Genomic DNA, 13,230 nt, shown 5'->3' with positions numbered 1-13,230 from the left:
GCAAGTGTTAGGTTGAGAGGATGTGAAAGCCTATTTGATTTTGCAGGAGACAAGGGTTGGAGGTCCTAGTTACACTGTAAAGAAATGGTCAAGGGGTTAGAACTCGATGAGCACTTTTCACATGGGGGCTGTAAAGGTGCATATCCACCAGCTTACTATTTGCACTCTCCACCCCAGCGGACGGTGGGCAGGTGGGCGCACGTGAACTCGAAGGACACGCCTATGTGAACGCGCATGCAAAGGCACCAGCGCCCCTCACCGCAGGTCCGTGATTGGATGTCCGTTTGCACCTGACTGCCGGGCTCCCAGAGGGTCAGGTGCTTTCCTGGGGGCGTTTGAGAAGGGGGTGTGGAGGGTGGGGAGAAGCCCTTTTTCCGTGACCCCAGCGGCTGAACCCCGACCACTGAGTGGTAGGCGGGGAGCCCCAGGGCGCGGGAGGGCGGTCCGCTCGCGGCCCCGCCCCACCACGCCCCGCCCACCTCAAGGCCCCGCCCCTCTCCCCAGGCCCGGCGGGCGCCGGCACCGCCCCTCGTTCCCAGCATGCCGTGCGGCAGCGGCGGCGCGGCGGGCGGAGCCGGGAGGCGGGGAAGCCGTGGCCGTGTGAGCGTGAGGAGCCGCCGCCACCGCCTCCTCGCCGTCCTAGTCCTCCTGGGCCCCGGCGTCGCGGGCCGCGCACGGCCCTGGAAGAGACGTCGCCTCCCCTTCCTCCGCCTCCCCCTAGCCGCGCCGCTCCCGCCTCCTCGTCCTGCGCTGCGGGCTCAGGCGGAACCCGGAACGGCCGTCCGCCTCCCCCGCCCTCCGCCGCCTCCTCCTTCTCCTCGGCTTCCTCCTCAGCCCCGGGCCGGAGCGGAGTGTCGGCGGCGGCCGGTTCGGGCGGCGACTCGCGCTTCTTCGGGCGACGGCGCTTGGCCATGTCGTGTCGGGGAAGGTAATGAGCCGCAGAGCCCCGGGGTCTCGGCTGAGCAGCGGCGGCGGCGGCGGCACCAAGTACCCGCGGAGCTGGAATGACTGGCAACCCAGGTGGGTGACCGGCGCCGAGCCCGCCGCCCGACCTCCCGGCCCCGCCTCGGGCGGGCCGAGGCCTAGGGCCGCGGGGCTGGGAGGCGCGGCCTAGGCCCTCCACCCCCGGGAGCCGGGCGCGGCTTCCTGGGTCTCCTCCCGCTCGGGCTGGGGGAGGAAGGCCGCGGGGCGGCGCGGCCTAAGGGCCCCCCAGCCCCCGCATTTCTGCCCGGGGCGGGAGCCGGGACCCAGCGCGCCCCGGGGAGGCACTGGCTTGGGGCTTGGGTCCGGGAGGGTTAAGCAGGAGGCCTGGGGCGGGGTGGGGACGGTTTGCAGTAGCACCACCTCCCAGGTCGGGGTGTCCGGAGAGCCCTGGACCCTCTCTGCCACCCATTGGCTTCCTGGGTCTCTCACTCCTCCAGCCCACGTGAAAGACCTCGTTAAGTGTGTTCTCTCCTGTGACTCCCACGTGTTAATATTTTTGAAAAACCCCGAAGTACAGCTAAGGCCCCTACTCTGTCTTCGGGCTGGGCGTTAGTGGGGCATGAGATGAGGTCGTGCTAATAGGATCGACCCACTCAGGTCCAGGGAAGTAAAGTTTTTCCTCTGAGTGCAGGGACAGTTAACTGGTGAACGGCAATTCATACCTGAGAATGAACTCCGTGGTTACTTAGGAGTAGAGAAATATTTTTCCTCGTGTATGGAGGATTTGATCTCAGATGCTTTGAATATATTAGGAGCTTTGACTTTAAAAAAAAAATTAATTTAGTTTTCGTGTCTTTCTGATTAATCATGGAGCATTTGTGCTTAATTTAGGGTTGATTTAGTCTTTCCTCTATTGCTGAGTAAAGACTTGTAATGTTCAGAGACTGGGATTTAACCCAGTGCATAGAACTCTCTAAACCTGTATACATGCATTTTAGGTTTAGTGGATTCATGGAACTTTCATACTTTGGAGCACACTTGAATTGAAATTGTCCAGAAATGGGACAGATAAATGTTGGGATGCCCTTTTGCTTCCTGATAGCCACTCCTATTTCAGCAGGGTTTGGGAGTAAAGGATTTGGTGAGATGTTGGAATGTTAACATTTTAAGACTTGATAGAAATATCAAAATAATCTTTGGCTCATGGGTAATACACCTTGTTCTGTTTGATATTCTTTCTTAGATATTGTCAGGTGAGAACTGATGTATATAACTAGGTGACTTAAAAAATTAATGCTTGAATCTAGAATTGAGATGTTAATTGAAATTTTTTGTTTGCAAAACAGCTTTCATTTGCAAGTGTGTTAAATAAAATTGGTTTTCTAGTATTCTGTAATTGGCATGCTTAGTTTTCATTTTTAATCTTAAATGTGTGAAATCTGATTTTAGACATTCGGTGTATTAGGTGATAAATGAACTTGAGTCTGACATTTCAGAGCTTTCCTTTAACAATGGGCTATCCATTGCTTTTCAGTATTGTGATGGGTACATTTAAGAGAATTTAGTAATCCGTTAGAGGATCTGAAATGCATTTCCCAAATAGCTGTAGAGCTTTTGGAAAATAAAATATAGCTTGTAGTTCTAAATAAACGGAGTGGTAAAGTTGCACCCACGTGCTGGTGTCATCTGACTTTGTTGCTGACAGGTATGATGCAGAAAGGCTTATATAGCTAAGGAATATGTACATAGGTTATTAATAAATATTACCAACGTTGTTTCTTTCAAGTGCTTTATTTCTTGGAGTGTGTAGTCATGGGGGGATGGAAGGGAAGGATGAAAGCTTTCTTTGGAGTTCTGCACTGTAACAGTCACAGAACTTAATGCTTAGGTGGATGATACTGTGAGATGCACTTGGTTACATGGAGTAACAGTTTAGGATGTTGGAAATACTTATTTTCTCCTGTTTGAGGGAACAGAGAACTATGGACACATCCCATAACACGATTTGTTTGCAAGGTCGCCATGATAGATTTGTTAAATAGCCAATAAAAAAAAATCTCAGATGTTTGCTAAGTCATAGATTTTCGTAAGTTAAATGAGGTTTTTCTGTCCTCTTCAGAAAGATAACAGGCTCTAGTTAACTGACAGACTGGAGGTTAATCTTCCCACTTGTTTATTTAGTTTTGTACGTGGTGCTGAGGATCGAACCCAGTGCCTCACACATGCTAGGGAAATGCTCCACCACTGAGCCACAATCTCAGCCCTGTTTGCCTTTTCTGTGCCCTTTCTTTTCTGATTTTTTTTTTTTTTTTAATTTTCTCTCTCGGTTCTGTTTTCCTTGATTTAGGCTTTTGAGCAAGTGGGTTAAAAATTATTGTCACTTTCTTTTAGTATTAGTTTGCCAGTTAGTCGGTAAACTGAGTCTATTATAGCCACACAGGATTCTTCACATATTTTGACAGGAAGTGTTCCAGGTGGCAGAATAGACTAATGTCATTTGGAAACAGAGCAAGCCCACTTTACTAGGAACATGATTTTATAGCCTGGCTTAAAGTCTCTCTTCTTTTTTATTCACTTTACTCTCAACATTTAAGAGTGGTTGGGCAAATGAATATATTAGGTCATTTTTATTACTTGAAATCTGTGGGTCCTCAGATGTAAAATTTGAGGTGGTTTTGGAATTATCTGGACGCCTCCTTTTTTTTTTTTTTTTTTTTTTTTTTTAATAGGGAGGAACAGGAATGATGACTTTTTATCACAAAGAAATTTTTGATCTGTGAAGATGGTTTACAGTCTTCCTTCCCTCTTTCATCACTGCCAGTAGCCAAAGTCTGTCACTTTCCTGGCTTTATTTTGAATAATAATGTACCAGTCAAAATAGAGATCAGAATGATTTGTTTTAAAGTTATATGTGTAACTAGTTGTATATTTTAACATTAGCGTCAAATAAGTAAAAATGCATAAGAAAGCATGCGGGTCATCAGAAAATACATAGATTTTACTTCTGTACTTGGGAGTCTTAGCATTTTATTCATTAAACAGGTATATATTGGATGTCTTTTTGGTGCTCAGCTTTATGAACATTCTGGACTTTTTTTTAAGAGGGCTTCTTATCACGTTGTCTAGGCTAGTCTCAAACTCTAGATCCTTCTGCATCAGCCTGCAGAGTAACATTACAGGGGCATGTAACTGTGCTTAGCTATTTCTACTTCTAAATGGATGAAACTTCATATTAGAAATATCTTCTATTTTTGATAGAATGAAGACAGATTCAGGGTCCTCAGAAGTACAAATATCTTTTATTTTTCCATGCAACAGATAAAAAATGGAAGTGTTTTGAAATTAAGAAGTCAGTTACTTGTATGTTTGATGTGAGAAGCTGAAATTTTAAAACCAGAGTTGTCTGTTCCATCTTTTATGCATTTGTATTAAGTCTGGTATCCATAGGTACATAATATGGTGAAATACATAAATGATAAAGTTAAATAGAGTTATGCGTTTCATAGCTGTAAGTGTAACTTTAAATGGAATTTAACGGTGAGGTACAGTCTCGCTGTGTTGCCCAGACTGTGCTCTTTTGGCTATTTTGTATGAGTGTTTAATGGGGTGGTGGTGGTATATTTTTATTACAAAATTAAACATTCCTCATGAACATTTGGCAGTTATATCTTCAAAAAAATTCTTTTTTTTTTGGTCGTAGTTGGACACAATACCTTTTTTTTTTCTAATGTGGTGCTGAGGATCTAACCTAATGCCACTTATGTACTAGGCAAGCACTATACCACTGAGCCACAACCCCAGCCCCTGGCAGTTATACTTTTAAACCTTTTTTTCCTCACTGTGTTTGAGTTCCTTTTAAAAATGGGAGTACAATTGAAAGTTTTTCTTTTTTTAAATGGCAGGAGATTATAAAACACTAATACAGTAAAAATGTTCTAATTAGTGAATATTATATATAGAACTGCTGTCTTCAAGGAGGTTATAGGTTAGTTTGAGAAATGAAAAAGAACTTTAAAATGGACAGGCATATGAATTTTTTTTAGCATTCTTGGCATACTTGTTTTTATATGTGATGTAGTGAAGATTAGAGTTTAAAACCTGGAGAGTTAGAGGAGGAAAAGCCATACAGTTGAGTGTGGGCAGTGGAAATATGAAATTGGCCTGTGCAATTTTGAGAGTAAATTTTATAATAGGAAAATATAAAATACGGCAAACTGGTAAAAAAAAAAAATGGTTTGGTTAGAGATTTGGGGTTCTTGTGAGGAATAATGCAAATAAGAGTGAAGCTAAGCTCTAGAGTGGAACCATGTAGACCTTGAGTCATAGTTTAAGCGTATTGCGATGGCTTTAGGGAACAGTGAAGTTTTATGAGCAGGGAAGTGGCATAATTTAGGAAGATGAAATCTAGTTGCTTCTAGGAGGGAGGGAGGCAGAGAGCTAGAGCAAGAGAGAGAGAATGTGTGTGTATCTGTGTCTGTGTCCACACAGTAGGAGACAGTTGGACAGTCTAGACAAGAGGCTACTGAGGACCTGAGTCCTATATTGTTTTATAATACACAATTTAAATTTTAGAAGTATTCAACTCAGTATGTGGGAACTTCCATAAGCAAAAGCCTTTCATATGTTACTTGGTGTTGATTGAGAATGATTACCAAAGTGATCCTTTTTATCTGCTTACGCGTCAGTTTGCCTTACATGTAAAGTTGAGTATGGTCTATGGTTCTTTTGGAAACAGTGAATTCTCACAACTGTAGGATTTTCTGCCTTTACTGTCACCTGTACAGTAGGCACTTCCTTACCTTCCTCATCCTAATTACCTAAAATAAATCCCTGAGATTTCATTCTCTGGACTATCTGTTATGGATTCACACCAATTGTTACTTGTCTTTTCATATTGTTGTTACTTTGGTTACCTGCCTTTGGCTACCTTAGTTTTCTCAGAACCTTATTTATTTTTATGGTGCTGGGGATTCAACCCAGGGCCTTGTGTGTGCTTGGCAAGTGTTCTACCACTGAGCTACATCCTCAGATCACCCATTTTATTTTTGAATAATAAAATGTACCTCCCCTTGTATAGAGGCTTAGCAGCAAAGATTGTAGAAATATTGTGATTTAATTCCTATATGAAATGGTCAAGCTTATTATATGTATATTTTTTAAAAATGTAGAGTGTAACCTGCCATAGAATTTGCTCATGCAGAGATATTTGGTTGTTGTTGTTGTTTTGTTTTGGTAATGTAGATTTAACCCAAGGGTGCTTTATCACTGAGCCACATCCCCAGACCTTTTTTTTAAACATTTTATTTAGAGATGTGGTCTTGCCTGAGTTGCTTAGTGCCTCACTGAATTGCTGAGGCTGTCTTTGAACTAAGGATCCTCCTGCCTCAGCCTCCTAAGCCAGTGGAATTACAGGTGTACGTCACCCAGGGATATTTGGTTTTCTAATGCATAATTCACCATCTTGTATTACTTGATTTGTAAATATACTCTTCTAAGTTGACTTCTCTTCTGAACTTCATCCTGTTACTCAGATAAAATTTATACACATATACACATATGGGTCTTAATTAAGTCTAGTGAATTTGACAGATGTATATACTTCTGTAACTGTGACCCCAATCAAGAGAGATACAGGGACTGGGGATGTAGCCCAGTGGTAAAGTGCTTTCCTAGCATGCATAAGGCCCTGAGTTTAATCCCCAGTACTGCAAAAGAGAAAGACCTCGAGACACACACACACTCACTGACTTCTGACTTCTTCAAGTCACTGGAATTACAGCATGTGCCACTGTGCCCAGCTTCAGATGTATTTCTGCTCTGTTCCTCTTTTACTGTAAACATTGCTAACTTACTTGGGGTTTCTGAAGATTTCTGTAACTTCAGGTGGTAGACCCACTACATTACCCTTTTAAAGTATTTGAGCCCTGGGATACAAAGGAGCACCTCTACATGGCTAAGTTTATTCCTATGAACAACAGTTTTTGGACCCCTCTACTCTTTCTAGGTAGCCACTATGGCTTTGCTCTGCTTTTTGTGTTCTTTAGCATCTAAAATTGTGCTTCTTTTGACCCCTACCCTGCAATTTCTGTCTTTTGTGATCCTCTTTCAAAATTTTGCAACAGATCTGCAATGAAAGTGAACATGTATTTAACACTTAAGTTCTTCATTTTATTCCTCCAGTTAGTTTAGGTTCCTGGGATCTGAGGCCGAGTGAGTTTTCCCCTACTCTTGTGTCTTATTTGCCGTAATGCACACCCCCAAGCCCATTCCTGCCATAGGGCCTTTGCACATGCTATTCTTGCTGCTTAGAGGTGACTGTAGCTGCTGAGCATCATTTCACTTCACAGCGTGCTTGACCTGGCTGCCCTCCTCCTGTCTGGGCCTAAATGTCACCCCCTCAGCAAAAGAAGCAGCTTTTAAAAATACCGCACCCTGGATTTTCTTCATAGTGTGTACTGCTATCTGAAAATTTCACATGTATCTTCCATGATAAAACATAACCTTGATGTATGTGTGTGGTTCTTATATAATTGTTTTACTTCTATATCCCCTCCTACCTTTCTAGTGCATCAGTATGTAGTAAACAGTCTATATTTGAATGTCCTTCCTTGAGTAAATTTAGTTTTCCCTTAGTATCTGCAGAGGGATTAGTTCCAGGACTCCTCTGGGATACCCAGATCCTCAGATGCTCAAGTCCCTTATGTAAAATGGTATAATATTTGCATATAATTTACACATATCCTTTTGTGTACTTTAAATAATCTCTAGATTATTTTTATAATACCTAATATAATGTAAATGCTGTGTTAATAGTCTACTGTATTGTTTAGGGATTAATGACAAGTAAAAACTGTACATACTGAATACAGATGCAGTTTTTTTCCTCATATCTTTTTGGTCATGGATTGGTAGAATCAGAATGTGGAATATGCAAGTTTGTTTCTTACTTACAGTTGGCCCCAGAGTTTACAACCCTGTTACTATAGGGAACTTTTTGAGGGAAACTGTTCCTCTTATAGCAGGCTGGTTAGCCTGAGGCAGCAACTTACAACTGATTGAGCAGATTCAAAGGAACATTGTTCTAAAGGACTGAGGTGGACAGATCTTTTACAGAAGAAAGAATATAGTAATTTAAGATTCTTAAGTTTTATCCTTCTTGAAAAAACACCTTGCTCATATGTTTAAGGTTCTTTTGCACATTGGCCTCTCATGTCTATTTTTCCTGTATGACCATTATTTAAAGAGTTTAATCACTAAAAAGAAAAGTTCTGGGTTAGAGGCTTCTGGCATTCCATTAGAATGCCTGGGGGAAACAAACTTCTTGATAGTTGTGCACCTGAAGATTGGGGGATTGAAACCCAGATTTCCCAGAATCAACAGATTTCTAAACATAGTGAATTATTTATTTGTATTAATTTTCATTCCCTTTAGAAAAAGCAGATTATATTCCTGTTAGAAACTTTGGAGGTTAGTGTTGTTCTTCATATTGTTTGTAGTATGTCTGAGATCTTGATTCTTTCCTAATTAGATGAGTAAAAAGACTCAAAGATGATCACCAGTATTTTATTTATAAATATATATATATATATATATAAATAAGTAAAAAGAAGTCCTGGAATTTCTTTCCAAAAAAATCTATCACATTTGTTGCCTGTCTTTGTTGTTCTTTGGATAAATGTGAAGAAAAAATGAAAATGTAGCAGGTTTCCCAGTATCAAGCTTCTGAAACTTGAGAGAGGGAGTGTTTATTTATTATAGGAATCAACTTTTAAAAAGAATCACAGTTTGTATTGTTTTTGAAGGACTTGAGTTAAGATTCTAGTAAAATTGTTGCTTGAAATATCAATAGCATTTTCATGCATAGTATCTTGTTCATTTTTTGGAAAATACTGAAATTTAAATGATTTCATGGTTTTATGGTTAACAATATGTGTATGTGTGTAGTAATCAGTTCATTAACTTTTTTTTTTTTTTTTTTTTTTTTTTTTTTTTTTTTTTTTTGCAGTACTGGGGATTGAACCCAACACTTTGTAAAAAAAAAGTTTTGAGTAGGACCTTGTGGTGCATGCCTGTAATCCTAGCTATTCAGGAGACTGAGGCAGGAAGTTTGGAGGCTGCCTGGGCAACTTAGCAGACCTTACCTCAAAATAAAGAAATAAAAAGAGCTGGGGGTATTGCTTAGTAATAGAATGCCCCTGGGTTCAGTTCCCACTACTACAAATAAACAAATAGATAAAACCAAAGTTTTGTAAAAGAAGCCTTTTATTTAAAGTGACCTATATTGTGTAGTTACTATAATGCTAGTATTCCCTTTATTTTTATTGTAATCTTTGAGGATATAAAAATTGCATCATTATTATTATTTTCCCTGCAATAAGTTAATATTATTTTTAATTGACATTTTAACTGTATACATTTGTGGAGTACAGTGCAATGTTTGGATATGTATGTAATGTACAATATGGGGTAATCAAATTAAGTTAATTAATGTATCCATTACTTCTCCCTTAAATTCTTAGTGAGATCTTTGAAAGGTACTCCCTAGTTATTTTAAAGTATGCATTGAATGTAATCACCTGCTCTGCAATATATATTGAAACTTACTGCTCTCTGAAACTTTGTATCCTTTGACCAACACTTTCCCATTCCTCTTAGTCTATTTAAAAGTCCACTTGCAGTGCTGGGTTGTGACTTTGGTAAAGTGCTCGCCTAGCATGTGTGAGCCACTGGGTTCAATTCTTAGCACCACATATAAATAAATGAATGAAATAAAGGTCTATCAACATCTAAAAATATTTTTTTAAAAAGTCCACTTGCTGCTTTAACATTGGAGAATTAGAATTAGAACCTAGGGTGTTTTAGATCCCCACTCAGATTTGTTTGTTTAGCAGTGCTGGGGATTGAACCCAAGGGCACTCTACCACTGAACTTCATCCCTAGCTCTTTTTATTTATTTTTTTAATTCCAAAACAGTTAAAAAAAAAAAAAAAAGCGTCTCCATTAAGTTGGGGAGGCTGGCCTGGAACTTGTGATCTTCCTGCCTCAATCTCCTGAGTCATTGGTGTTATAGGTGCGCACCACCATGCCCAGCTTAAGTGTCTTTATTTTTAAGAATGTGCTCATGTTTTTGCATTGATTGCTCACAGATGTTTCTCCTAAGATAAATATATCATGAAAATAATAGTGGATTAAGAGTGAGAAGACTAAGTCTTCTTCTGCATTGACACTAGCACCTGTACCTCTGAGGATTTAATTCTTGGAATCTGAAGGTGAAAGTTTATGAGGGTTAAAGATAAAGTTGGGAAAATTACTTTCAAAATTGTTAAGGTGCTGTACCGATGCTACTTGAGCTGCTGTGCATGAGTCAGAGTCTCTTGCTGCTGGAGATGCAGTTTGTTGGTTACGTACTTGCCTAGCACGCATGAAAACTGCCTTCTGCCTCTAACACCACAGGGGGAAACCCAACAGCAACAGCAAAACCTTCCTCTTATCTTTTTCCTCAGAAGTTTTTAGAAGTTACTACGCACATGCACACACGCACACGTGCACAAGTTCAGATTTCATTTTTCTTCTCTCAGTATATGAAAGTATATGTGAATGTAGCTTAAAATTTTTTTGCAAAATTTGTGTCAAGTTTTTGAGACACATGGAATGGAATCTCATATAAATGTTAAATTTCTTGTAAATATGGCTTGACATACATATATACTTATATATGCATACTTTGATAAAATGTGGTGGGTATAGAATTAATTGTGGTCTAGTTTGGTGAGTCTGTCTTCATGTCCTAGTGAACTGTGTTTATGTTTTCATGAACTATGCCTGTTTCGAGTTGGCCAGTGAGGAATTTCAGCGTAGATCTGCATCATCCTTTTTTTCTTCTTTTACTATTCTTACTTTAAAAACTTACTAACAACCGAAATCATAAGCAGCAAAAATAATCTAATCTCTCTGACTATTTGGATATTTAGAAGGGCAGGTACAAGTGATATTAAATAGAGAAAGGGTAGCGGGGCATAGGACTCATGCCTGTAATCCAAGCTACTTGGGAGGTTGAGGCAGGAGGATCCAGAATTTGAAGCCAGCTGAGGAAACTTAGCCAGATTCTGTCTCAAAATAGAAACTATAAAGTGCTGGGGATATAGCTTAGCAGTAGAATACCCTTGGATTTAATCCCTAGTATCACAAAAAGAAAATAAGAAAAAGAAAGGGTAGGTTATTCCCAATCCATTTAAGACCCATGCAAGACCAGCGAAACTCACCAAAATATCTGAACATAAGTGGTTCTAGACTGAGAAAAATAACAGGTGCATATTTGAAAGATAAATAATAGTATTAAATTATCTCAATTTGGAAATGTGTAGTCATTTGAAATGGCATAAATCATTCCTGCTTCTTCAAGTGTGTCCACATCATCATCTTTTTATATTGCTTTCTGTTATGGATTTTTGTTTTACTCTAAATATTCCTTTTTTGCCAGATGAAATAATATTTCTCTGAGATTTTTTAAAAATAAAATTGTCACTTATTAAAAGAAAAAGAAAGGGTAGGTTAAAAGGTAGGTTTGTACTTTGCTAACTTTTACTGTGCAATTAGAATTTAAGAACTGATTCTAAGAACATTAGCAAAATGTTGAAATTTTTCTTTTAGTGTATGTATACATAATTTAATTTTTTAGAGTAGAAAGGATGCCAAAATCATGGAAAGATTGTACTCTGCAGTCTCTATAATTTTAAAGTACTTTGGGGAAGAGGGAGAACCCACATGTTATCTTCTAGACTAAGATTTAAAACTTAATGAAATTTCATATCATCATAATGTGTATATACAGCATTAAGCAATCAGAAGATTTTGGTACTATTTTAAATGGAAGTAGTGTAAATTTACTTAAAGTGAGTAAATGCTGTCTCCTAAGAAAAACTTCATTTCTAGGAACATTGATTTTTCTCTTGTGAAAGGGAATTATAAAAGTTACCTTATTTTAAGCCTCTTAAATCAATCTGATTGAAGAATTATGAACAACAACCAAAAAAGGATGGTTTATGTGATTTTTAAAGTGTTTCATAGTTTTCTTAAACTTCAGGCTAAGTAAAAATACCTCAGTAAAATTTGGCTACTGCTGACCACTTTGGGAACATCACTTCTCTGACTGACTGCTGCTCACTAGTATTTTTCAGTGGTTACCAAAAATGTCTTCATTATTTTATTACAGTTAGAAAAATAGAGATTGTTCTGAAAAGTTTATTCCTTTTGCAGCAAGTTGATTTATGACATCATATTTTGTTGTTGTTGTTGTTTGGTTTTTGTTTTGTTTAGTAGCAGGGATTGAACCCAGGGATGCTTGACCACTGAGCTACGTCCCTAGCCTTTTTTATTTTTATTTACTTATTTTTTGTGGTGCTGGGGATTGAACCCAGGACCTTGTGCTTGCGAGGCAAGCACTGTACCAACTGAGCTACATCCGCAGTCCCTTATTTTTTATTTTGAGACAAAACCATGCTAAAGTTGCTGAGGCTGGCTTTGAACTTGCAATCCTCCTGCCTCAGCCTCCTGAGTTGCTGGGATTATAGGTGTGCACCCCTGTACCCACCTGACAATTTTTGAAATTTTTCTGAGACATTATTATTGTTATTATTTTTTAAATTTTTAAAATTTTTTTTATTTTTTTTGGTATTGGGGATCGAACTCAAGGACTTGTGCTTGCAAGGCAAGCACTCTACCAGCTGAGCTATCTCCCCAGCCCAAGACCTTATCATTTATTTTAATTTTTTTTAGTTGTAAATGGACACACTACCTTTCTTTTATTTATTTTTATGTGGAGAATTGAACCCAGTGCCTCTCATGTGCTAGGCAAGTGCTCTACGACTAAGCTACAACCCCAGCCCAACCTTATTTATTTTTAAACAGTAGGAAATGCCTATTTCAGAAACGTCCCTGAAAATGAAGGGCTGATGCTTAAGTAGGCAGTTTACCTTGCATATTTTATCTGATTGCAGGTAGCATGATTCTTGACCAGTTTATTGTTTAACAGTATTCTAAGCCTGTTTCTTACCCCAGAATACATAAGATGTGTATGGTAAGAGTTATTGAGGATGTTGAAAGAAATCAAATTCCTTTAAAAAATTTACTTGCTGTCTTGTATAATTGCAATGATGAAGTTGGAAATAGAACCCCCAAGGTGTTTTGGATTCTTCTCTCACGGGTATTTATATTTTAAGAGGATTGGGTCATGTATAATTTGAAAATATCCTCTAGATAGTTCTGGTAATGGCTTCCTCTTTGTAGAAAATTACTGATGTGGAATAC

The 13,230-nt window shown here is 39.4% G+C and overlaps 1 protein-coding gene across 4 annotated transcripts in view; it reads left to right on the top strand.

Moving 5' to 3' along the window:
* Positions 1-568: 568 nt before the first annotated feature.
* The window catches only part of SMG1 (SMG1 nonsense mediated mRNA decay associated PI3K related kinase), a 108,708-nt gene continuing 96,046 nt past the window's right edge, over positions 569-13,230 (top strand). For all 4 annotated transcript variants that reach the window (XM_079120842.1, XM_079120840.1, XM_079120839.1 and 1 more), the window contains exon 1: positions 569-1,020. In XM_079120842.1, coding sequence (XP_078976968.1) covers positions 932-1,020 — 89 coding nt within the window. In that variant the 5' untranslated portion in view covers positions 569-931. The remainder of the gene's footprint in view (positions 1,021-13,230) is intronic.

The sequence above is a fragment of the Sciurus vulgaris genome (assembly GCF_902686455.1).
Source record: "Sciurus vulgaris genome assembly, chromosome: 18".
Classification (NCBI taxonomy): Eukaryota; Metazoa; Chordata; class Mammalia; order Rodentia; family Sciuridae; genus Sciurus; species Sciurus vulgaris.
The sequence above is the reverse complement of the archived record's forward strand: the minus strand, read 5'-3'. Positions and strand labels throughout refer to the sequence as shown.